This window comes from Centrocercus urophasianus, unplaced genomic scaffold (genome assembly GCF_019232065.1).
Source record: "Centrocercus urophasianus isolate 14NV4802_14NV808 unplaced genomic scaffold, USGS_Curo_1.0 seq_24, whole genome shotgun sequence".
NCBI classification, from domain to species: Eukaryota; Metazoa; Chordata; class Aves; order Galliformes; family Phasianidae; genus Centrocercus; species Centrocercus urophasianus.
Window position 1 is genome coordinate 13758713 of NW_024884800.1, and position 26387 is coordinate 13785099.

General features: G+C 42.8%; 2 protein-coding genes across 2 annotated transcripts in view; one reads left to right on the forward strand and one right to left on the reverse strand.

Annotated features, from left to right (window-relative positions):
- Positions 1 to 1444, reverse strand: part of COL4A5 (collagen type IV alpha 5 chain) — a 78925-nt gene extending 77481 nt beyond the window's left edge. The window contains exons 1-2 of the mRNA XM_042825403.1: positions 1387 to 1444; positions 979 to 1331 (exon numbers count right to left, since the gene is read on the reverse strand). Coding sequence (XP_042681337.1) covers positions 979 to 1331; positions 1387 to 1444 — 411 coding nt within the window. The remainder of the gene's footprint in view (positions 1 to 978; positions 1332 to 1386) is intronic.
- COL4A6 (collagen type IV alpha 6 chain) overlaps positions 1443 to 26387 on the forward strand; it is a 121906-nt gene continuing 96961 nt past the window's right edge. Inside the window, exons 1-2 of the mRNA XM_042825404.1 lie at positions 1443 to 1468; positions 1552 to 1612. Coding sequence (XP_042681338.1) covers positions 1443 to 1468; positions 1552 to 1612 — 87 coding nt within the window. The remainder of the gene's footprint in view (positions 1469 to 1551; positions 1613 to 26387) is intronic.

A 26387-nucleotide genomic window follows, 5' to 3' on the forward strand; every position in this document is an offset into this window, starting at 1 on the left:
CACTATGGCTGTGCTTCAGCTTTGGAAGGGCACATGTGATGTCTGCGGAGTCTCACTGTAAAGGAATGCGCTTCAAAGGTGAATTCATGACAGGATTTTGTCAGCTCTAGCTACAAAATGAGTGTGCGCATAGCGCGGCCGCGGCAGAAAGGTACTCCACACCTCCCGGCACGCCACGAATTTTTTCCGAGCAAGGTATCATCCTAGACAGCAGAAATCAAAACCGCCTTCCAAGCAAACCTTACGAAGTCAGCCTACGGAGGAGCGCGCTGAGGGCGTCGCGGCTCGGCAGGAGCTGAGGGTGCCGGCGGAGCGGCGCGCTGCAGGCGCGCTTGTGCTCGGGGCTCCTTCGGAACCGCGGCGCCGTCACCTCCCGCGCGTGCCATTCCCGCATCGCCTCCGCTCGGCGCCGCCGCCTCCAGGTGCGCCCGGCTAGTAGCGCGCCACGGCCGGGGGGCCCTTCTCCTCCTTTGTCCCGGAGCAGCCCTCAGCTCGGCCCGCACAAATCCCGCCCGGACGCCCTTACCACACAAGCACGCCGCTTCCCGGCCCGGCGCGCTCCGACGGCTCCGCGCCCCAAGGGGAAGCGGGAGAAGCCTCCGAGAACGGTGGCCCCGGCGGCACCGCGCCGCGCTGCCCGCCCCGTTCGTGCCGGCACCCGTGGCTCCAGGAGCCCGCCCGCCCTCGGGGCCCCGAAAAGCGCCCTAAGGAGAAGGAGGCGCGCGCCTCGCACTCACCGCCGCCTCCCGCGGCCCCCAGCAGCCCAGCAGAAGCAGCACCACGCAGCCCACGGCCAGGCTGCGACTCCGCCACCGCCACTCCATCCTCCCACCCGCTTAGGAGCTCCGGGAGCGGCCCTGCGGCGCGGGCATACCCGGCGGGGCAGCGCGGCTCCCGCAGGCGACTCCCGCCGGCCGCCCCGACGCCAGCACCCGCCCCTCTGCCGCGCTCGCCCGCTTCTCCCGGCTCAAGTCCTACCGGGACTACTTCGCACCCGCAATATTCATCCGCACCCCGCGGCGGGCGGGCGCGTGGCGTGCGTGTGCGGACAGGGCTGGGTGCCGGCTTCCAAGGAGCGGCCGCGCCTCCCCGCCTCCGCCCTTCCCTCCGGGTGCTGGGCCGTGAGCGGCTGCGAAGGCGCGCGCGCCGCCTCCCTCCGCTCCACACCTCCGCGGAGCGGGCGCAGCCGCCGGACCCCGCACTATTTTCTACGGCGGAGGCGGCGCGGGGTGCAGGGACCGGTGCTGCCGTCGCGGCGGCGGGGCGCACCTCGGGAGGGGCGGTGCGGTCGTCCCGTGCGGGCAGGGCTGCTCGCCCGGCCCCGCCTTCCCCTCCGCTCAGGTGCGGGACATCCGCTCGGACCGCGCAAACTTTCTCTGCGCGTACGGGAGGCGGTCCTCCCCTTCCACCGAGCCGAGCCGCAGACCCCGGCCGCCCGAGGCATGGGCCCGGCCCCGGGGCGCGCAGGGTGAGTGCCGAGGCGCGACCCCCCGCCCCCCTGCCAGCTCTCGGCCCCGCTTGACGCCGCGCTCTCCTTTTGCCTCCCCACAGGGCGCTGCTGCTGCTGCTGCCGGTGCTGCTGCTGTGTCTGCGCGCCGAGCCGGCGAGCGCGGTAAGTGCTGCACGGTGCCCCGCCGGCCCGCGACGCTGAAGGGGAAACGGCGCGGAGACGCGGGGGCGCGCAGCCCCCATCAGCCCGCTCGGGATGTGAGGGATCCCGGCCCGACGCCCAACTCGCGGCTGAGAAGCCGGAACGAGCTTTAGATCCCGCGTGGCGTGCGGTAGCGGCGACTTTACGATCTGTCAGTCTGACAACTTTATGGCGTAAACACAATTCGACTTTTTCCCTCCCGCTGCTCCCAATTAATGTTTAAGGAGATTAGCGGCGGATCGCGGGCTTCCCACGCCTCGGCGGTGTCGGTTCCGTCCGTGCCGTTCCAGGCGCGCAGCGTCAGGGCTGGGAGCCGCGGGCTGCAGCTGTGCGGTCGGAGCTGCGTGCGCGGGCAGCCCGAGCGCCGCGCGGTCCTTAGGAGCGATCTCTTTGTTACATTGTGATGTTAATGGAGATCGTGCGATGCTCTCCGGTCCTTGTGGTCCTTCCTCGCCTGCGAGGAGTCGATGGAAGCCGTTCGTATAACGTGCCCTACGAATGTTTATTGAAATCCAACTTTTAACAAGCTTCTAAGAAAAACATTTGAAAACTCGAGCTCTTGATTTCGGAGCCAATGTTTTCCCAGGGCTTTTGCCGCTCTTCTGATTAAAATTGTAAGGACTGAGATCTTTCCTGTACCGCTGAGAAGAAATCTTTTGAAGAGGCGTTAATGGCAGAGGGGGTTATATTTTTTTGAAACATAAAGGGCTTGTTTCTACCTTGTGCTTTTCCTGACGCGTTAGGCTGGTAGAATTTCACCATCCTGATCAGGTGGTAGCTACAGGCTCTAATCTTCCCAAAGATTAAGAGATTAGACAGCATACAGAACTGTGAGAGTTTCTTTTATAAGGTTTTGGTTTTTTTTTTTCCTTCAACAAAACCAACAACTGTTCTCCTGGGAGTTCCTACTGCACTGGAGTCCGTGTGGAAACGCAGCAGGTATTTTCAAGGTTTGAAACAAATGCAGTGAGCAAGTTTTGCAGTCATTTGTATAAATCTGTGTAGTACGTCAGTGAGATTTGTCCTGATTGGTGCAGAAGTGACCAACAACAGAGTTTTAAACCATTCCGGTTTTGCTGTATAACTGTTAGGAAGCACATCTCAGGGTTTGGGCTTCTTTTTGTTTTTATTTGCAGTTTCTTGACAAGTTTCATTGTGTACAAAGAGACTTTGTCAAGGAAAGTCTACCAAAGAGAGTAAGAGCAACATCTGTGTGCCATTTCTGAGTCTTCCTGGCATTTTCCTTTGGAGTTAGAAAGCAAACAAAATCTTTGTTTCTGTGTGAGCTGTCTGAAAGCATGAAAGAATCAGAAATAGGCTCTTCAGTAGTTTTAGCGCTTCATATATCTGAGCAGTAAAGGTACTTTTATTACAGAGCTGTCAGACGTGCTCAGCAGGAAAGAAAAGCAACTGTTTTAGTCATCTTTTCAGATATAGTGGGTAATTGACTTTCTGGTAGTGCCAAATTAAAACAAGATCTGACACAACAAGAAACCAGTTGCAATTAACGCCTTCCAGCACAAAGTAAACCATTATGAGACAACATGAACCTGCTTTTGCAGTAAGCAGATTTTTTTTCCAAAAGGTAAGAATCTCTGTAGGATTCCCAAGCAGTCCTCACTATGATTTGAGTGTTGTGAAATACAGCGTTAACAGAATGAGCTTAAGATTTTAGATTGATAAAGATGGCGTCTTCCTCCACGTTATTCAGAAATGGTCAACAGCTGAAGCACTCCTCGTTGAAGGTGATGTGGCTTACAACTGTTTCCCTTTTCTTTCCTTCAGCCGATCTGATTTCAGTCATGAAACTTCATAAATGCTGCAGCAATTTGCTGAGCATTCATCTGGAACGTTATGAGAAGTAGGCAGTGGCCAGCATCTTCAATAAAGCCGTACCAAAGATGGCTTTGTCTCAGAAGTCTCTGTTACAAGTGTAACAGAGACTTACATTTGTAAGAACAGGATTTAAAAGCCTATGGCAGCAGAATTACTAAGTCAGCTTGAAGCAGTGATTGAGCACCTGGTGGGAAGGGAGGGCCAACCCGGGGGAGCTCAGGTGCATGGAATGTACCTGAGTGATCAGAAGGGGTGGAGCCAGGATCCACCCCTTCCCAGCCCTCATTTATATGTTGGCAGTGGAGGTGAGGGGATCTCACTGGAGATTCCTGCCTACCTGAGGCTTTCTGAAGATAAGCAGCTTTTTTCCTTAATTTCTGTATTCATAGCTGCTGCCTTTGAACTTGTTCTTATTTGCTGTAACTAAAGAATTTTTTTACCCTGCTATTATTGCTGTGCTTTCTATAGTGTTGTAGTATTACTGTATCAAGCTTAATTTTTTTGTTGGATCTTTTTTTTCTTTTGAGGTGGGTGGGGGGGTTATAAATGTAGTTCTAAATGGTGACTAATACTGAATAGCAGTATAAAATTAGGCCTGTGTTGTAACTAGTTGTATTGGTATTTCTGGGATGTCCTGTTATAAATGAAAGGTAGGGGGTGGTGGTAATGGTTAGAGGTGGTCTCCTGTAGTGAAATGTGAGTTTCTCATCTTGTAAAGTTCTCAAAGAAGTTTCCTCATGCCAATAGTTGCAGCAGCTGTTCTATGCCTATTTGAAAGCATATATAGCATAGAGGTGAGATAACTTTTTATTTATATTCTTTTTCTTACTCTTTAGCTACTTGCACACACCTGGAATGTGTGCTGTTATTGATGTGATAGCCCAAGGAACTTCTGTGATCCTCTTCTTGTGAGGGAGGTACTTCTGGAGCTTTTAGATAAGTTATCTTTTATGAGTTTGGGCTTCATATGGTACTGCTGCTATTTCAAATCTTTTTTTTTTTTTTTTTTTTTGTCTTTGATAGTGAATGTGCTGATTAACTAGAGATGGCTCTTTTTCTGCTGTTTAATGTCTTGTTCAACAGTACGTTAAGCTCATTTGGAAGTATCCAAGCAAGGTAAATAAAAACTGCTTGGTAAAACCAGTTCTGGACAGTTTGCTTAGTTTTGAATGACTGAAGCTGAGCTAGCTTACAGTAAATAAGTAGCCCAAGTCATCCTGTTTTTCTTCTCCTAATGTACTCTAGGCTTTCTGCATGATTCTTCATCTAGGGCTTAATATATCTTCACCTATTTCTTAATATATTTTCATTTAATATGTACTGGACTTGCTTAATTGAACCAAACTTGTTCTTTTCAGTTCAGGCCTTATGATGAGGATAAATTCAATCCTAGAGATCTGAGTGACAAGAAATGGCTGTTTAACTGGGTATTTAAAAACAGTTGCAACTCTCATCACTCCACTTTATACAACAAAATTTCTGAAAATATGATTTTCTCCATTAAAATCTCTTTCTAAGTGTGTTTTTTTTTTCATGTTTCTCTGCCGTTTTGATCTGCATTCATAGATATGTAAGCCTTCTGTTATTTGTCTTCTTACAGTTATAATATCTTTAGCTTTGAGCTTTGTAAAGAATGCAGTGATGTCTGTAATATGTTTGCTTATGTAAGGAAGAGGCCTATGGAATTAAAGAAATTGTGACAAGGGATTTTTGATCTTTTTTTTAAATTTTTTCAGCCTTCTAAACCTCAAGATTTCCCTACTAGATAAGGCAGCCTGTTATCAGTAAGAGTGTATGGGTTTAGAGGCACTTCTTTGGCAAAGACTTTGTATTGTATGGGGAATGACCTTTGCAAAATACCCATTTTCCTAATAGTAATATGTCTGCTAATTCGTGTTTCTATAGCGGGGGAAAAAAAAGCGGTGATTTGTTCTATGTGAAGCAGATATCATACTGTTACTTGTCTAGCCTTTGCCAAGGTATGTCAGATTTGAAGGAAAACTCTCTCCAGGTGAGTGGGGGTGTGGTACCTGAACTCCTTCCTAATTCTTCTTCCTGAGGTAACTGCAGTAAGAGCTGATGCTTACAGATGTTATGAGAATGCTACAGATTACCAGAAGTTGTGACAGCAAAAGGGTGGTGGCTTTGTCAGAGTTGCTGGTGTATTTGACCTGCGCTCTTCCTCACTGGGTTCGTGTGTCTCTCTGTGGACGATAACTTTGAATTAACTTTTGAATTAGCTTATGGCCTAAACAGCAACTAAAGGGAGATTGGTAACACCTGTGTCTGCTTAAATGTTATAACAGTGACAGGAGAATTAAGAATTTTTAGGGAACTTTAGTGAATAGTTCTCAAGTTCTCGAATACTGGACTGCTTTCTCTGCTCAGAAGTAAAATTCAAGCTTGTATGTTCCACTCCTGTGGAAGGAGTTGTTCTAACAGAGGGATTGGAAGGCAACAGATTCTTCTTAGAGGGTATTTGTGAAATGCAGTTGAACTTGGTTTTGTCTTGTTAATGTCTGCAGTGATATTGGAGAAGGGCAAGTCTGTGAGACAGGAGTCAGCAACTAACATGATTAACTTTTTCTTTCTCTCAAAATATCCCCACGAAGACCCTTGCTCTCCTGAGAAAACTGTAAAAGCAGACTGAACTTGATATCTTTCGGCTTGCTTACCTAACAAGAAATAGCAGGTGAGGTAGCAATCAGGTTTACTACCTGATGCTTGCAAAAAGAGTGTTTGAAGGTCCGGCCAAGAAAACTGAAAATGCTTGGAGAAATCAAACTATCTGTTCCTGTTTTTTTTTTTGCACAGATTTCCTGCAGGTCAGCTCTTTTTTTTCCCTTTCAGTGATAGCCTGATCCATATGGAAGTTGTTACTATAGTTTCTGGTAGCTGTATGCAACAAAATCATAGAAGGTGTTGATGTCAATGATATTATTTGTGTTCAAAGTCGTATTTTCAGAATAGCTTCTTTCCACAGGTCTAAGGAAACCAAAAGAGGAGGAACTAACATAAAATCAAAGGGTCTGTTCCATAGATCTGCTCCCCTGGACCCTTTGCGCTTTTTTTTTTTTTTTTTTTCCCCCCACAGTTCCTGCTGGTCGGAGGAGACTGAACTCACCCTCTGATTCTACTCTTCCTCCAGACAGGTACATAGCTGTAGTAATCCCTGTGGTCTGTACTAGCTTGCCACCTTCTTGTTGCCTCTGCAGGACTCTGTCTTTAGTTGGGTCAGCCTCACCAGACCACTAAACCAGCACCATCCAGTTTACTTGGTCTGTACTCATTCAATTACCTTGATAGTGAGAAGATCAGCCCTGTGCAATAGGTTGGTCTGATTGTCTCAGTCCAAGGAGGTGTCAGTAGCTGCTCTGTTCCACATTTGCTTGATTTGCCCACTGGTCTGCTTACTTCTCCTCAGCAGGAACCTTCTGTACTTTCCATCACAAGCCCTTGCCTCACTGTGCTCTTATGTTCTCTTCTCTCTCTCCTCATAGTCTTGAGAGGCTGCCAGTATATTTCCTGGCATTAATCTTGCAGTGCTTTTTCTGATGCCTCGCTTAGCAGCAGTGAGGACATGTCAGCGCCTGTTACCTAGGGATCTCTGTTGCACGAATCTGTTTGAGGGTTGTGCCATGTGGGTACGACTTTACCCATTATCAATAGAAACAAACAATCTTCAACACTTAGCAAGACCTTGGTCTGATATATAATGCAGGTAAAAGTCTAGATGCAATACCTAGATGATAATTGTGAACTGCCAGAGAAGGTAACACATTAGTCAAGGATTCTGTAAGAAATGAGTTGTGTTTCCCTTTCCTATGGCTTTCATATTTGTCGTGTTCCCATTTCCATAGAAGTAGCAGAAGAGAGGAAAAATGCATTTTAAAAAAAGATGAAAGTGCAGTTAAAGAATGGCCTCACAAATGTTATTATGCTTATTAAAAGAACTCTGAATACTCATTACTGTAACAAAGTTAAATTAATTAACACAAGGAGTAATTACATGACTTTCTCAAAGAGGTACAGAACCGTTTAATAGTTGTAACTGTTCTCATTAAATTGGTTGAAATATTGCTGTGAAGGAATGTATAGAAATCATTTGCTCAGTACAATACATACATTTTGAAAGCAGTTTGGAATTATTGCAACCACTGTAGTGTGAACTCATCAGAACAATAGGAAGGTGAATCATTGCGTTTTACTTTGATGATTAAACCTGTTCGCACAGCAGGGTGTAACAGCTAGAAGAACGTAGCCTGCAGGAGCAGAAACATTTGGCAAAAAGGAAGCTTGTAAAATTAAGAATTCATAGAAGTCTTCAGACACTTCCATAAAAGGAGCCTGTAGGCTTTCAGCTTCAGCCCTCCATGTGAGGTTGTAGACTATCAACAAAGTATGCTTGAAGGGTTGAAAAGTGTGAGCATTATCTTCAAAATTAATATATCCTTGTAAACATTCTCTACATGAACTGCAGTTAAGTGAAGCGTGGATTTAGCTGGGAAGTGCAGTTGGCAAGTTCTGCATTGCCTAGCGTGTAGTGCTCTGCGCAGAGCTGACTTTTCTGTCCTTTGTAAGAAAGAATTGAAGTGTGGTAAGACTGTCTCACAGTCATGGCAGTGATGAGCTGTAGCTAGCTTTGGGTGCTGAAAGTGAGCTGCTTACTTTCCTGCTTTCTTTTGGAATACACGTGCTTTTTTCCTTTGATTTGCTGGGGGAATAGATGTAATGCAAACTAGTTGGTTCTTCATTTAGTAAAAGGTTTTTAATCTATTTTCATCTGAAACACAGATTTAATGGGTCTGTCTTCTTGTGAGCTATGTGATCGTTTTTGATAAGGAAGAGTACTACATTTTTTAACCTAATAAAGTAGTTTGGGTTTCAGCTGGAAACTGTTTATGGAATCTCCTCTGAGTGGTACTGGGATTTTTTCTGTTACTTGGAAAGGTGTAGGCTTAATAAGAAGAGAGAAAAGATGTGAATTGGGGTGAAGAGAAGCTCTCTAACCACATGGTAATAGGGGTAAAGTATTCTAGTTACCAAAGTAAATGCCAGATCCAAAGCCTGCTTTTACCACAAGTAGATACCAGGAATGTTCTTTAAGCTCCTGAGAGGTTTTGAAGCTAAATGTGTTGGTGACCATAAACAGAATACTTCAGCTGATCTCTCCAAGGTAGTGATTATATGGTTTTCTCTGTGGTATTCTTAACAAGATTAATCTCTGCGAATCTATAATCTTGTTAGTGTTAAACTAAAATCTGACTAGATAATTAGAGTGAGCTCCGAACTGTGGTTCAACCTAATACCTCTTAGTGGTACAATTTCTATGTTGATGTGTTGGCCCTGAAGCATGTGGAATGTTGAGAACCCTCAGCAGGGTGTCTGGGAACTGAGGGCCTTCTGTGTCTCAAGCAAGCAGCAGAAAATCACCTGAGCTTGTGGGAAGGCTCTTCAGAGATGAAGTGGGCTGCAGAATGGCAGGCTAGAACGAGTCCTGGAATGGAAGTTCTGCTAACAGTTAAAATATTTGTCTGTTTCATCCTTTTTCTAGAGTTCGTATATCACAGACACACATGCATGTTTCCCTTACGTAAGTATAAAGTAAAATATCATAGCCTTAAGTTTTAAATACTTAAGCACTGGTTCTGTTGCTGTCTTTCAATTGTGATTCTGAGTACTTTGCAGGTATCCTTCAGCTGTGCCTGCCCGCATTGTTCTGTGGCAGCTTACATGGTACTGCTGCCTTCCATGTGTGAATGCAGTTTTGCCCAGACATGGGCGGCAAATCAGCATTAGGGCTGAACTCCTTGTTCTCTGCTTAGCCAACAGAAGTTCCAGCCAGGAAATGCAAATGGCTTTTTGCATAATGACCCCGGTCTGTTAGGTAGCATGGTTCTTTGAACAGTCGGACCATAATTGGCAGTGCTTTGTGTGCCCTAGGGCCCTCTGTGAGTGGAAGGCTTGTGCAGCCTGCCTTTGGAGCTGGAAGGGTTGCGCTTGTAACCAGTACCGCATGGACATGTAAGAAGTCGATTGTGGTTGTTTAGAAACACTGTCCAGTTCAATTTTCTTCCATGCACTAATGTGATGGTGGGAGTTTTCCAAGGTCTTGTTGGATTTCATCTTTCAGCTTCACACTAGCCAGCCAAGTTCTGCATGTGGTTCAGAGAGGAGTGGCACATGTTAGAAAGCTGTGTTATCTCAGCTGTGGTCTGACTGGCAGAGCAGACATAATGAATGTCTTTATCAGACTTTCAGTGTTACTATGACTCTTCAACTCTATTCAGGGATACTTTATGAAACAGCAAGCTGCATTGTTTGCCAAGCATCCTGGATAGGAGTAAATGAATACTGTGTTAAAAACATACAAAAAGGTGATGTGATTTGTGAATGATAGGTGTTTTTTTTTTTTTCCCTCGAACATAAATTTGGTACTGAAAGCAGTAAATGCTGAACAAATTTCAGGAAGTTTTATTTTAAAAAGGAAAATAAAATTTGAAATTCAGTAATAAGAATTAAATAATTTTCATGCAAGTTGTTCTCAACAGCAATATTCAGTTATTGGCTGTAACTCCCCAGATTTTTTTTTTACCCTGTTTGTTATTTTCTAGCTGTGAAACAAAGGGAAAGGAAATTGAATTATTTTAATTTTCATTATGCTACTGTCCAGATCTGGAATGACTGTTTTATGACAGAAGACTGTCAGCCTACTGATGTTGTTTATGTTATCACTGAATTTACCAGGAATTAATCTTGCTGAATAGTTATAGATGTGTTCTCTGTGCTTAAGAATGACTGGACAAAATCACTCCAGCACTGAGATGAGCACTAGTAATTCCCATTAAAGAAATTCCGGTGAGAATGGTCTTTTCCTCCTCTTCATTCCGGTGCTGTGAGCTCACACACAGGAGGGCAGAGGGGTACCGGCTTTCAGCTCTGAATTCCTTTGAGGGAGGAATGTGCAGTGAGACGCAGGTACAGGCTAGCTCCACAGCATGCTTGTCTGCAGGGGCCCTTCTGCAGCCCAGCAGCGCTTACATCTCTGTTGTGCAGTGCTTCCTTAGCTGTGCATTTTTGTAATGAAAGGGTGACAGTGCTGTTAATCTTTATGAAGAATGTTGTGAGTTTTCAGATAATGGAAACGGCTGCTTTTTTTTCTTTCCTCTGTTATAGGTGGGTAGTGAAAGAGGCATTATAATATCCTTAAAAGTTGGATACAGATATAAGAAAGGTAGGAAAAAAAAAATAATCACGCTACCACAACAACAGGCACTTAACTGTTCTGTGGTGTAGTCTGTGCTCTTGTTCTTATAGCAATAATTGTGCCTGCACCTTACCTAGGACTTCACTGAGTGCCTCATTGAGCTGACTGCACTGCATTTCTTTAGGAATTTTATTCATTGTCTGACATGAGTGATTCTTATTTCCTCATGTATTGACTGTCAGCTACATCCTATATTGGATTATTTGGATATTACCTGGCACTGTATCAGAGGAACATGAAGTATCTGGAAGTTGCAGAAGAGAAGTAACTTGCTACAATTAAGCAAGTTCATCGTAGGGCTGCCACTGGAAAATAATTCTATTTCAAGCCAGACTTTTTCTGTGAAACGAAACTGCTACAAAGCATTCAAATATTTGGCAGCGCTGTGAAACTTACTATAATGCTGTGTTCATATCTGCTGGAGTCTCTGTTCTTGGTAAGCCCAAAGCTGCTGGTTGCTGTGTGATGGTAGAAGGACACCAATGCAGAGTACTGGCTCTGCCAGCAGTGTTATGAGTATGGCAGCAGCACTCTGGGTAGTAGCTCAGGGATTGGTTTATATTTTCAGTGTGGCTTGGTGAATGATTTCATGGGACTTTCTTGTTCCATATTGTGCTGTGTGTGTAAAGTGAATGTGTGTATTCCTGGTGTTCTGTATGTCCATGTTTCATGCTGAAAGAAGGTAAAGAATGGCAAGATACTTAACCTTCATAGTAGAGAGAACTGGTTGAAGGGGGCAGGTTTGCTTCAAGAAAAGTAGCTGTTGGTAACACTGGAAGAGGTTTAGTGGGGTGGGCTATATGTTGTTTTTTTGTACATTTGTTTTGGTTTCTAAAGATGACACAAGTATTGTTTCCTTTATTTTCATGAACAATTGACCAACTCTTCTAATACTTATGAATGGAGAATCATGAGAATTTCATACCAAACATATATTTTATAAAAATTGATCCGAATGCAACATTGAGAAAGTTACCTCATAGAACTGCCCCCTAAATGTTGTACGTCCCTGTATGTATGTTCCACTGAGGTCAATAGTGGTGATTAAAAATCAGGATTATATGAAATCCTGTATTATATTAAACATGGCATCAGTGTAAAGCAACAGAAAAAAGCTGGTGTTATTGTTCTAATAGCATAATGTAAATAAAAACTTTTTATATTATCAAAAAACAAGTGATGGCAGGTTTTTAAAGGTTTACAAGAGAATTAGATTTAATAGCCCTGAAGATTCTATGAGTCTTAATTGTGCTTGCCTTAGAATGCTATGTTTTTAACAATGGCATGAGTGGGTTTTTTTCTGAAGGGTTAAAAAATGTAAATCATGCCAATCTCTGAAAATCCCACAGAATTTGCTTTTTCTTTTTTTTACTTAGAAAATCCGATCCTAAACTCTGGAAGATCATTAAAAATTTTTGAGTTGCGAAGGATGATCAAAGGACATCTAATCAAATGCCCTTGTGATAGACAGGGAGTGTTCTGCTTCAGGGTGCTCAGAGCCTGGTCCTGCCTGACCTTGAGTGTCTCCAGGGACAGGGCATCTACATCTCTGGGCAGCCTGTTCTGCCCTTATCATAAACTTCCTTACATCCAATTAAATCTCTCCTCTTTGTTTGAAACCTTTTCCTCTTGTCCTGTCACAGCGCACCCTGCTAAAGAGTCTGTCCCCTTCTTTCTTATGGCCCCACCTTAGATACTGTCAGGCCACTCTCACCCTTCCCTTATCCATGCTGCACAGCCCAGCTGTCAGCCTGTCCTTTCCGGGAGATGTTTCATTCCTCAGATCAATCTTGTGGCCCTCCTCTGGACACACTCCAACAGGTCTGTATCTCTCCTGTGCTGGAGGACTCCACGTGTGGATGCTGCACACCAGGTGAGGTCTCACAGCACAGAGGTTCATCTTCCTTGTCCTTCTGGCCACACTTTTGTTGCAGCCCAGGATGTGGTTACCTTTCTGGGCTGCAAGGGCACACTGCTGGCTCATGTCCAGTACCCCCAAGCCTGTTTCTGTAGGCTGTGCTCTATCCTTATATCCTACAGATTGTATTGATAATGGGGGTTGCTGTGGCCGAGGTGCAGACCTTGCTCTTGGCTTAGAATCCCAGGAAGTTATCTTGGGCTCACTGCTTGAGCTTGTCAAGGAATCATGGTAGAATGAGAACAACCATTCTGATTTAAAATAAAATCTCTTCTGTTCCAACATGTTAGGTAAAAAAATGAGAGAAACAAAACAAACTGAAAAGCATCAGTTTTTCTTTCATACCTTAAAGTCAGGTGCTTGATTTTTAGGGGACTGTTATGCAACATCTGGATGTTTGCCTTCAGCAGCACTGGGAGGTTGGGAGATGGATTCCCTGTGACTGTATGATTTCAGATCTGTCAGCTGTGGGACTTCTTGGATCTTTGTGTGAAGCAGTTGACACTGGGGCTGTTGAAATTAGGATCTCTGGCTGGACGGAAGAGTAGAAAATCATTTCTCTGGCCTACAGAGTGTTCTGTTTTAAATCATATTTGATGCGCAATGAACATGGTTAAGTGTTGAGAACAAAGTTCAGCTTTTAAAAAGATGTTGATAGATTATGTTCTTTTTAAGTATTTTTAAGTGTCTTTGCATGCACTGGTGTTTTTGTGGGAGGAGAAAGGCTGTTAAAATGGAGTAAGGAAGCCTGCAGAGGAGGTGCCTGAAATCCTGTTCAGTGTTGCTGTTTCTGGACAGGAGGCTGTCCCTGCACCATGGATGGGAGCATTTGTATGATGGAGAGGATAATTTTATTATTGAGGCAGCTCCTCAACAGCCCTGTTGTGTTCCTTGTTGTGGTTTGGTGTGAATGTCTACAACTCCACCATAGCAAATGCAAGGTGCTTTTTTCAGTATGAGGCAAGGAATGTTTCTGTAGCTGATCTAAATTGAAATAAGTTAGACCACTTATACCTTAAGACAACTTCCTTGTGCACCCTTTATTCGCCTATTGTGCCTCTTTGCCAGCCTGCATACTTAAAAGCAATCAACTAAAATGCATTAGTGTTCTCAGTGATACTTTCTGTTCTGTTAGCAAAGGTTTTAAACCCTAAATTCATTTGGATGAAAAGTCTTTAAATCCTTGTTGGGTCAGTATGTCTGACTGAAATTTGATACTGGTTAATTTAGCCTTGTTTGCTACACATCCGTGCTGTATAAGCTGCCAGTGTTAGGGCAATTCTGGAAAATCAGGAATGAAATACTTCTGAACTCACTGCTTGTGAGTGCTCGTGTAGCCTTTTGTTTGGTTTTCTATGGAATTTAATCTACAAACTTTGCTGGAAAATAACCTTTTGCCCTGATTAATGTATTCTGTACCACAGGAATCTGTGGGGTGTCAGGATGTGCAATGTACCACCCCTGTTCTATGGTTTGAAGTTGTTTGCCTCCAGGAGGGGCTCTAGGAAGTTGATGTTTGGATCAGTTCATGGGTTGAACTCGGCTCTGGGTGTATTTCTCCCACTGCAGCTCTAGGTCTTGTACCCATCATAGCCTGTGTGATTGATGTGGGAGTGTAGATAGCTGTGACTTCTTGTGGCTAAAAGAAGGAAATGTAACATTTATCAGAAATCTCAAGCATGTAGTTTTATTGAGATTTTACGTTTTAAAGATACTCTTCAGATCACGATTTTTTTGTCAACTGTGTAAAGAACTTGTGAGGTTTAAATATGACTGTGCAGATATTTAAGAAAAAATTCTGAAATGTCACCATGAGAAGTTGTTACTTTCTCTCATTTTCATTACTGCTCTTGCAATGCTGGCACCTGTGAACTTCAGTCACCAGGCCATGACCCCACTGTACTCTTACAGGTGAAGTCAGAATTAAAATACTCCAGAAGATCTGTAGTCTTCCAGATGCATAGAAAACTTTGCAGAATCTCACTGCTGCTGTCCACAGCGCTGTATATGCATTGCTTTCTTGGATACTCTGATCTCTTGCCACTTAAAACTCAGATGATGCCTGAGCTAAATGTTTTGCTGAGTGTAGATGTGAAGGTTGGGGCATGATTTTAATTTACAATCCCATAGTGCAGTGTGAAGGTGCTGAGGAAAGCCCTGAGAACATCTGTCACTTCTTCACAAACTGTTCTTTCTCCTCAGTCTTACTCCGAAGCAGCAGCGGGTCCTGTGAGCTCAGAGCACAGCTGGGCTTTGTGTGGCTGGGTGTAAATAGAGACCATAAATAAGGAACCTTTCTGCAACAGCATTTTATTGTTAAGCAGATTGTTGGTGTGACAGCTCAGGTCATAAATCTTTTGAGTCAATGATCAGTTATCCGGAGGGATCATTCTCTCCTCTTCATTGCAGCAGTAGAAGTGCAAGTCTTCCGGAGAACATGAAATTACTTCATATCTTCAGGAGAAATGTTCCTGTGTGCAGCCAGAAAAAAATACAGGAAACCTGCTCAAGCCAGAAAATACATCTCAGTGTACGCTCTGGGGACAATACACATGTCTCTAACAAATGGAGAAACTAATTAGGGTCATAATCCTTGAGGAAGATTAAGATTATCCAAAGCTATTATACTTGATGGAAGTAAAAATGTGTGTGGGTGTGTGTTTATGTGCAGCAATTGCTTAGTTCTGACTTATTGGAAATCTCAAATGGCAGTAAGAGCAGTTTGAAATAGTTCTTGGTGTAAGTTTGACATCCTATCCAGATTAATTATTCAAAGTCTCATATGAAATCCTTGAATGTCTGGAAGGAGGTTGGAGGAGAGAATATTTATCCAATCTAGTTATGAGGTAATTTATTCATTTAACTGGTGCATGACTCTGGGAATGACTATTACCAACCAGAGCCCTTCTATGGCAAAAAAAAAAAAAAAAAAAAAAAAAACATTAAGAAGGATAAGCCAGGTGACTGACTGGCAGAAGACCATATATGCATGCCTCTGACTCAAAGATGCAATCACAAGCACTCCTGTGAGCTGACATGTGGATGGGCAGTATGTGAAAGATCCACAGAAAAGGGAGCATGGTAGTAACATGGTACTGCTGTTTTCCTTTTTCCTTGCAATAATGAAAAGGAAACTTCTAAGGATTTCATCCATGTAAATTATTTCTGTGGGTTCTGTTTTTGAATATGCAGCTTCTTCACATACCATCATTATGGACTGAGGGTTCTGTACGGTTTTTCAGGTAGCAAACCCTAATGTAGCAATTTCAGGTAACAGATAGATGAAGCAAGTGTCATTTTCTGTGGAGGGCAGCATGCCAGATCTTTGCAGTGTTACTGCTCTGTTTTGCAGCATGCCGACAAATGTTGCACGGTATCTTTGGATGGGCAGAAGAACACATGACTTTCCTTGAAACAGCGGTAATTTTAAGGTCAAATCTAATTGTTTGTGTTGAAATATGACCAGGACAGTATCTAGTAACCCAAATAACTTCCATTTCCTAATGGCCACCAGGTGCCAGGACTTTAGTTGTTTTTTTTATCTCATCTGAAACAAAGGGTAAGTCGCTGGATCTCTAATAGTTCAGGAGAGGGGAGAGAGAGAGGGGTGCTTCCTGCGTGTTCCCAGTCCTGCCTGTTCTGTCACTGTTTTCTGTGGAAGCTTCTTATGACAACATTGTTGTGCTGTGGTGAGGATTTCTGATGGGTTAGGTGCTAAAAGCTGCAGCTTTCCTGTGAGATACATACACTGTTGCATACAAAGGCAAGGGTCTATATTTACTTAACAAAGTAAATTTAAACACATCTATCTGAAGTCCTGAAGTACTTTTAAAAATATTTGATCACTCTTACGGGAATAAATTAATGATCAGTTTTCAAACTGTGAGGATTTGTACTCAGTGATGAATTCAGAAGTAATTTTTAAGCCAGAACTAATGAGAAATCATTTTGCTCTTAGTAATTTGAAGGAGAGATTTAGTGGCTGACGCTTTGCTACTCCTTTCTGTGAGTTCTTTTTTTTTTAACCTTTAAGAAAACAGTCAAATACTTGGCTGTATGTAAGAATATTGGTGTTTCATATTGGTGTAGAGTATTTGATCAGTCTGTATTTGTTGGCCTTGTAAGGAAAATATATAAACAATGATGTTCCTCTGTAGTCTGAGTGATTCTGCTATCCCACTGCGCTGTTGTGTGATACCTACACTAGGAAGCTGATAAACACCAAGCTGCAGGCTTCAAGTCACTAAGAGTATTTTAATACTTACTACCAATTATGTTAATTTCCTTCCCCTCTTAATTTGGTAATGGTTCTATTACATGCTAGCAAGAGGATAGGACCAATCTTGTTGAAGTTTGTGAACTGGAGAACTTGAAACATTTTCCTTTAGTAGTTATTTTTCAGGAAGATAAAAACATTGCACTATGGCACTGCAATTGCTTTTGGTATTTCTACAGCACCAAAATGTGTGAAATAGAAAGCCGGATATATTTCAGGCATAACTTCATGGCGTTTTGTTTAGAAGTATTGTGCTGATTTAGCACCAAGTTGCCCTTGGCTATAAGGAAAACAACTCTTCTTCTGTACTCTCCTTCTTGTATGCTGTGTGAACAGAAGCTAGTGCAAGTCTTACTCCTAAAACAGTAGACACCAGCAGTGTTCAAAAGGGGGATGAGCAGTGACTGTAAATTCCCGTAAGAAGCCCTCGAGCAGATAGTCTGTGGTTTTTTTTTTTTTATCAGCCATATAGCAAATACAGAAACTGACCAAATACAGAAACTGACAGAAATCTTCCAGTTAAGTAGTGACTTTTTTTTTTTTTTTTTTTTTTTTTTGGAGAGTGATCAAAGTACCACTTTAACTTCCTTATGGCATACCATGCATCTTTGCTACTCAAACTTGGAGGATCATACCAAAACCAGAGCTTGCTCTCTCTCTTCTCTTCAGTGGCAAGTGGGACTGAATACCCAGAAAAGGCTATGGGCATTGTAGGCAGTAATGAGCCTGTGAGGAGTCATCCTACCACCTGCTGAACCACAGGATATTGCATTCCAGCTCTTGTGCAATATCAGTGCTGTGTGTTGTTTGCCTGAACTCAGTGGGACAGATCAGAAGTAGAAAGAGGAAACTATTCCTAATGTTTGTTTGAAAGTTTTCTGATCCTGTGTTTATGACTACTGTATATCTGACTTAAGAAGTCAGGGTTCAGCAGTAGTGGTAAGATTTCTAGCAATTCTGTTCTTAAGGGGGGGAAAAAAGGGCATGGAGGGGATTGAATTTCTTAGGGAAAAGCATCCACATACTTCCTTACTTACATTCTCTTATTCTTCTCTTGGATGAGCTTGATTGTGCAGGTCTGGACTGCATGAGAAAAGCCTGTTCTGGTTAATGCGTTGAAAATCGTATAGCACTTATGTGAGGGGAAAGTAAGGTTGATTTCTCAGTGAATGAACAGAAGAGAGGCTGACTTTACAGTAGATGTATGGAGAGATGTGATGGAAATGATAAAGCTATTTTACTTTTACTACAAGTGCCACTACTGGGCTTCAGTAACAACTTTAATCTTTAAAACTTTGCAGGTGAGTTTAATATACCTCAGCATTTGTGGAATAGCTATGAGCAGACTGAGTCTTTTTCCTTTCTCCTTCCAGCTAAATTCCAGCCCACTCCACTGAAAGCCGTTTTTGAGTGACCTTTGCCCTCCCTCAAAACAAGTGTTGGACAGGGCCAAGGCCAGGAATCCAGTCAGTGTCCACATCCTTCCTAAAGAATGTCATCAAACAGCTCATGGAAAAGATGATTGTGGATTTGGCAACTGTGAATTTATAACTTCTACCTTAATGGTTTCAAGGGCTTTAATTGCCCCCCCTCCCTCCCCCCCTTTTTTTATTTTTTTTTAATTTTTTTTTAATAAGGGAGCTTGAGCTCGAGGTTTGAGGATGGGAAGAATTTAAGACTGGACTTCTCCTTGGTTGTCAATTTATATCCAGTGGAGGTCTTCTGTTAGTGGTAACTGAAATCTGTTTGCCTTATGGAAATATCTGTAATGGTGAGATGCTGACAATGAAATTTTATACTTTATAAAGAAACTTGAGCCAAAAGCTAGGTGTTTCAAAGGTGAAAAATACTCGGATTGTTGAGGTAACGGATTCCCAATAGTGCTGGAAGCTTCTGAGTGAAGAGAGACTTCTAACAGATGTTTTACTGCTGAATGCTCAAAATCTTCAGGATTAAATTTATATGATGTGGGTGTTAAAACAGATCTTTTTTCTGTTGTTCCGAGTCAGTGTGTGCATCTACTGCACAGTGTAAGTGATGGGCTTTGCTTAGAAACGTAGCTTAGCATGGGTATATGAGAAGTTGAGTGTTCTCCATATTCTGGCTGTTACAGTTTCTGTGTATTCTAACAGTCCTTACAGAGTGCAAAATTGGAGAGGGATAGTTTACGATAGCTAAGCTGTGAGCTGGCTACCTCTGTCTATTTTGGGGTTTTGCTGACCTACACTAATGGCAGACTCGTACGTTTGGTATGTTACTTAGATCTGCTAAGAGATAAATTTGCCTGTACTAAATTTAAAGGGTCTGAGTATAGCTCTGGGAAGTTGCTCAGGTGAAAAGACATCAGTCTTCATATTAATGAAAGATTGTTTGATCTCTGGTAAGTTTAAATGACCCATCAATCACAGTACTGTTTGTATGTAATGAGTGTAACTGTGGTCCAGTACAGAGAAAGATGGAGACTTTTTTTCACTATATGCTGGACAGTGTCAGTACTGTACATTAACTTACGGCGCTGAGATGCATGCAGTGATTCTAAGCATCTTTCTGCCAGAGTCATAACAAGTCCAAAGAAACGTGAGGCAGAAGTAGCAAGAATGAACCAAGTCTGTTTGTAGTTGTGTTAACTTTGAAGTCTCTGCTTGCATCAGGTGGAGCTTTAGATCAAAGCCTCCATCTAAATATTTCTCTCTCAGAGCTGCAGTAAGTGGCTAGGTGTGTGCATTTTCTCTCTCCTTCTCTGTCTGTTGCATTTTTGAGAATATAGTAAGGGTGATCTGACTGGTAGGGAGAAAATATATTCATAAGAGATTGTGAGGAAGTTACCAACCCATAAGACTCCACAGCTGTCCTAGTGAAATCAGAATTAAATGCATATGCTCTAAATGAATACTGTGGTCGAGGATGCTGTAAGGGTCAAAAAGCTGTCAAAAAGACAAGTGTCTGCTTGTATTCTTAGACTTCTAGCTTCAATTGCTTGACTTCTTGTGCTGTGTTTGGACTAGGAAGAATTCACAGAACAGCTCGTTCTTGTATTCCAGCCACTGAGCTAGATGGGGAGAGTTAGTGATTTAATGGGGCCTGGAATGTCTTCACTGTTTAAAATGTCAGGGATGGTATGATTATCTTGAACTGTCTTAAGCATACTGTTCAAATTCCTCACTGGAGAAAGATAGAACTCTATTTACTGTCCTTTACAGAGACCCATTAGATTTCTTTAAGGAAAGGATACGTGTACAAACGAAGGCAGAGTTGTCCTAATCAAATTGTGGGTGGTTGGGAAATGAATAACCTTATTCTGTGAATGAATGTGAATTGCTGAGTATGGTCTCCTTAGATAATATCCTCCCAGATGTTTTCTCATCATTGTTTGCATCTGATCAGTTCCTGTTTTCTGAAAACTCGTTTGTTTCTCATTGTTGACATAAGAGGAATCTTTGAAGATAGCCTACTGCAAGATAAATAGCCTTGAGTTGTAATAAAAGTGCCAAGCTGGAGTCCAAAGAGTCTAGCTTTGCTTGCAGAAGAGATGGGCAGCTGTGAGCCATTTAACTCCTCTCTGTAGCTGTCAATAGGAATAGTGATGTAAGTGTTGGAAGACCATTGGCTTTGTCAAATTACATAATTTTTCTTAATATAATTTAAGCTCCGAATCTCAGCAGATGGTGTGTATGGAGAGATGTTTTGCCAGGACAAGTTTACATCATGCTTGTGCTGACAATGACTTACACTGCCCTTCAGTCTTACATTGTATGTTGATTTCTTTTCTTACAGTGGCATTCTCTGAATTCAGAGATACTATTTCTGCTGCCATTCTGAAATCATCTGGTAGGAAAGGCATTTGCAGAGGAGAGGAAGGAATTTTGCTACTTATCTGAGGTATTTTTCTGCAGCAGAACACAGTAAGTAGAGAAGAGCTTTTAATGCAGCCCAGGAATTCGGATAGTGCTGAAGATCATCTTCTACCGTACATAACAGTACAGCAAAATCAAAGAGTGGGATGTTCTTGTGGTGGTGCTCCAGCAATGTGTTGAGGAGTGTGTGTGCTTTTGACCAGGGGATTTTTACGAAGTGTAATGAAGATACCATTTATGCAAGAGGCGTCTAAGTATCGTGTCTTAGAGAGTCCTTTACACTTAAATTTCAGAGAAGTTATAGTTTGTCTTAAACACGTGCAAGCTCCCAGGAAGTCTGGGGTGAATTCCCTGCTCAGCTAGTTTTCCCTTCTGATAGTGGTGGTAATATGAAGTGGTTGAAGTAATGTGAAATCGGAATTAGGACCCATGTTTCTTTTACTCTATCTACTTTTAAGTTAATCACCTCTGCTAGCTTTTGCTATTCCATTGTTTCACTCTTTAGTGAAACTATTTACTAGCCTTCAAACAACAAGGAACTGAAATCTCTGGACTAGCTGATAGGGACTCAGACTTCTGAGTTCTGTCTGCTGCTTGTACTGGGTACCTTCATCCCAGCTGGAGCTGGATTGCACCAGGTCTTAAGATTTTAATAAAAATCTTTGTTTCTAAACTAAGATTTCCATCCTCTGTGGTTTTTGACTTCTTTGATTGTGATGACTTTGCTTGTGTTCTTATGTATATTAGTAGTAAAACTTAGATATCAAAACTTAATTCATTTGAAAAGGCCCACTTGAGTCTTGTTAGTAGGACCATTTTTCGGTGCATCTCACAGTGATCAATCAGTTTGCGTATGAGAATGTTTAGGCAGGAAATGTTGAGCACTTTGCTAAAGTCATATTAAACATCCACTTTTCCCCTCATCCATCAAGCATGTCATCTAATTGTAAAAGGCTGTCAGGAAGATTAAACATCACTGCCCCTTCAGAAATGTGTGCAAACTGCTGTTGATCACGTTCTTGTTTTTCATGTGTGAAAATGGTTTCCAGGAGGATTTGTTCTTCTGGCCTGCTGCAGATTGAGGTGAGGCTGATTGATGTTTTCCCCATGTCTTCTTTCTTGCCTGTTTCAAAGATGAGAGCAACACATGACTTCTCTCAGACCTCAAGAACCCATCCTGATCACCATTCAGAGATGATCAGGCCTGGCCTTGCAGTGACATAAGCCAGCTTCCTCCCTGCCCATGGGTGCATTTATCATGTCCCATAAACTTACAGATGTTCATCTTGTTTAAAAGCTTCCTATCCTGATCCTCCTCCATAGTGGCTGGGACTTGCAGATTGCAACTGGCATCTAAAATGTTTCGGATCCATGAGCAGGTTAAGGGTTAGTAGGGGGCTAAAGTGTTGGCTGTAGAAATGCAGTTGCGAAATGAACAAACATTACTATTCTTTTGTGTTAGTTTAAAAAAGGACCTAATGTGACCTTTAAAACATCTGCTTATAAAGGCAGGGTGTTAAGTAGAACTATAGGCCAGAGCACTTTGTTCTTAAAATGACATTTTTGGAACTTTCATTAAAAGGACAGGCTGTTCCTTCCTTTTGAGAGAGGCCTCTTCATAACTGTACTGACATGCTAAATTCCTCTCCCACCCTGCTGCTGTTCTCCTGCCATATGCTCAGTCAGAAGGATTATTTGCTTATAGGCTTGACAATAACAAGAAAGGTACTCAAATGATGAAAGTTTACTAGTACTTACAGAAGTGTTTAGTCTTGTCTTAAAATCCAACAGCTGAGGCAAGGAAGTTTATCAATCTCAGTGTAATTATTTACTGTTTTATGATGGTGATTTTGATGGTCTAGTAGCTAATAGTTTCTGGGAAAATGACTTTTCACCATATGCAATCTTTGTGTTAAAATTCTGTATGGAAAGAGCAGCATATGTAGTCTAGTGACTCTAGTCTTGAAGCAGCATCAGTATTTTCTCCACACCACAGTTTAGTCTTGTGAGACCACTAGGCTGGAGTAGATAGATGCAGTGCCTGCTGCCTCACATAGCATGGTGAGCTCATGGCAGCGCACTGCAGGGTCAGTGCAGCAACCTGGGTGCTTTTGTCCAGTGTCACACCCACCTTCTGTTCCCTTCTCTGAATAGCTGTTGGTGCTGTTTGAGATGAAATGTAACTTTTTTTCTTAGTACAAGAAGAAAGTAATTCTGATTCAGGTGAAGTAGGTCTGATCTTGAGCTGTCACTGCAGACCTTTCCAGAGCTAGAGCAGGAGGTGAATGGGAAATGCCATATGCTAGGGAACAGCAGTGAGACAAGTGCAAGAACAAGTGAGTGGGGCAGAAAATGACTTCTGTCCTGTGAGAGAGTAAAAGAAAGCAAGGAGCTCAGAGCGTTAACCTTGTTATAATGAAATATGTTTGCAGAGATCTTCCAGTATTTTATGCTCCATAAGATACAATCTATAGTCAGTCTCTGGAAAAAATGGCATTTGGTCGTGCCTGAGGAGGACACTGGGATTACAAGCCTGATCTTGCCTCTGTTGGAGTCAACCAGAAGTTTCCATTGACTTCAGTGAATGCAGGATTAGCAAGTATTTGCAAGTCTTCAGTGAGGTCAGACATTCTGCCCCTCCTATCAATACACTCAGCAAGAAAAGGACTAATCCTGCAAAGAGCTCAGCCCATCGAAGTCAAGGAACTGTGTAAAATTTAATTCTTAAATTTGAATCTTGTATCTATTGTCATCTAGGAAGTGCAATTTATTGTACTTAATCCATCCTAAGCAGGGGCTTACTGCATCCTATTCATGGTTTACTGCCTTTCCTCTGCTGTATCAGGAGGTTGCAAGGTGAGCTGGATCATCTTCATGTTTGGACAGAAGTCCGGTCCCTGCTGGCAGTCTGATCTGCCGTTGCCACTAGCCTCTCATGAGTGCTCGCTGTGAAAGAGTGGGAATGAGGAATGACAAAAGAGAGAGATCTAAGAGAGTGGAAATGAGGCTTTGGGCAGTGGCCTTCAGACCTGTGCAATTCATATGGAAGTGATGATAATGTGATGATAATATTGTGAGTAATGGTTATTGGATCAAACCCTAAATCTGGCCTATATCGGTGCAGAAGCCCCTCAAAAAAACTTGCTCATGCTTATATTGATTGAGCAGAGTGAAGGGACCAAGTCTCCTAGAGCTGTGACAGTGAAGCTGCTCCTAATATTGCAGCAGCTGTGTCTTGTCCCTTACATTTGAGAGCTAACCTAGCTCCAGTTTCCAGTTGTATCAGGCTGAGACAAGCCTGGATGAACAAGATTTCTCCAGTTTCGTAGTTCTTTAAGCATTGTTCTAAGTGAACTACCAAATAAATTGTATCCTTTCAAAATCTTTTCATTGATTTTTGTTGTTTAAGTTTCAGAGACAGGAAGAATTACAGAGTGCAGGTTGGTGTATTGTGGGTGGGTAAGGTGGAAAAAATAGTTCAGTGTACATTCACACTCTCCCCCCTTCTTCCTTTGAGATACCGACTTTCCAATCACTTCATGTCAGGACAAAGACATAATGATTTCAACTGAGGCTGTATTAGTAATGTTCCTGAAGCAAATGAGTAAGATGCAGAAGCTTTAACCTCAGAGTACTGTACAAACAAAGAGGGCCTCTCAAACATGCTTTTCTGTCCGGTGTTGCTGAAACCAGATAGTGTTGTGTGCCTTATCTCGTAGGTGATACAGGGCAGAGGTACTCAGTAGGTTGCTGCCAGCAGGATGCTGCCAGGAACTGAAGAACTGTACAGTTTTTCCCTGCTGCTGCTTGGTATGCAACCTTTGGAGCATAATGCAGTGCCTGTGTTGCGTTGTAGGCATCCTCAGTGACAGGACCTCACTGTGGCTGTTGGGACCGATGTTGGCCAGGGGGTAGAGCATCCATTTCCTTAAGAAGAGTGACTGCTGTGAAGGATCTTAATTGTGTCATTTGTAAATGACACTTAGGGTGTGACTGCTCAAGATTTCTTAAGTGTATCTTCGATGAAAAACATTGTTTTCCGAGTTGTGTTTGTTGCTGTTTAGGACTCTTTCAGCTGGAGGACATGCTTTGATGATTTCCCCCACAGTAACTGCTTGAAAAAATTTTTTGTAACTACTGTGTTCTGTTTGAGATAGGTACCTTAGAACTTTAATGGTTGGGGAGATCTTTCAAAAGGGGAAAGTCTGTAAGCAGTTGTTGTGCTCCCTGTGTGCCAGTGACTGAATGGCTGAAGGGCTGCTGTCTTCTGCCCCTCTGAGAAGCATCAGCCAACGTACAGTTGTGTGCAGCTGATTAAGGATATGTGATAACATATATAATCTGTCTTGAAGGGCTTTGGAGTTCTTTGTGGGGGCCTTTTAAGCAATGAAAGAATTCAGAAGTACATTGTGACAATATATTTTAGTGATTTTTATTTTTTTTTTTTTTCAATTCAGTTGTCCTACAAGTTTTTCTGTGCTTCTTGTGCTGTGAGTTCAGATGAATCTTCCTTTCAAAGAAAGTGATCTTATTCACATATTCCAGGTCACTAATATTAGCTTGAAAAAAGCTGAATACTTCTGATTTTTTTTTATTTATTTATTTATTTATTTATACCAAGAATCTCCCTGTCTTGTGTACGCTTGCTCTCTCCTCATGTGTTTGTAGCTGAAATAAAAAAGGAGCTAGACAAGAAAGGAGTGTAGGGAGCCTAACTAAGATAGGTTTAGCAGCAGAATGCACCTGGTCTCTTCAAAATGTGGGTGAGACAGCTGTTGTCTGTAATTACAATCTGCAAGGTAATGGCCAGCTCCATCTGTAAGCACAGGCCTGCTATAATCTTGCAGCTCTGGGATTCACATCTGCTGTGAGCTAATGAGTAAAATCGTATCTGGGAAAGCAAATGTATTTTATCTGAAGTTACTAAAATAATTGTGACAAGGAGACTCATTCTTACTGGACAGTGCAAAGTACTTTCAACTCTTGCATTTTCAGTTCCAGGGAACAGGAAATTTTAATGTGTGTGTTATTGGGATCCTCTGTTTTATTCCCTGGCTTAATTCTTTCAAAAGGCTGTGCAGTGGGAATGAGGGCCTGTCACCTGGACTGGAGAAGTGTCACACAGCCTGCAGGCTGCAGTGGCTAGGGCTGGGCAGGCCATTGATGATATAACAGAAGTCTTATCTGTGCTAAGGACAGCATAACACGAATGACCCACCTCTTTGGGTGATGGATGGTTGCTCAGAGCACAGCTGTTGGCAGGGCACCTGTGAGCCTGAGGAACAGCCGGAGCGACCTCCAAGGAGGTGGATGAGGAGGAGGTGAGGGAGCAGTGCTATCATTTTGTGAAAGAAGTGCCTCTGTGGGCCTTACTGCTGTGAATGCTTCCTGTGTTCTATGGCCTGTGAGTTGCATTACAAAGCTACAGTGGGGACTGGAAAGACGGCCATGGGGCCATCTTCCAGATTTCATTCCAGATTTTCCCAAAGCTGCCAATCCTAAGGCTGCCCATTCCAGGCAGCAGGACTGAAGACACATCCTCTCAGTTTGGCTCTGACGCTGCTTTCTCCTTTATTGAGCCTCTG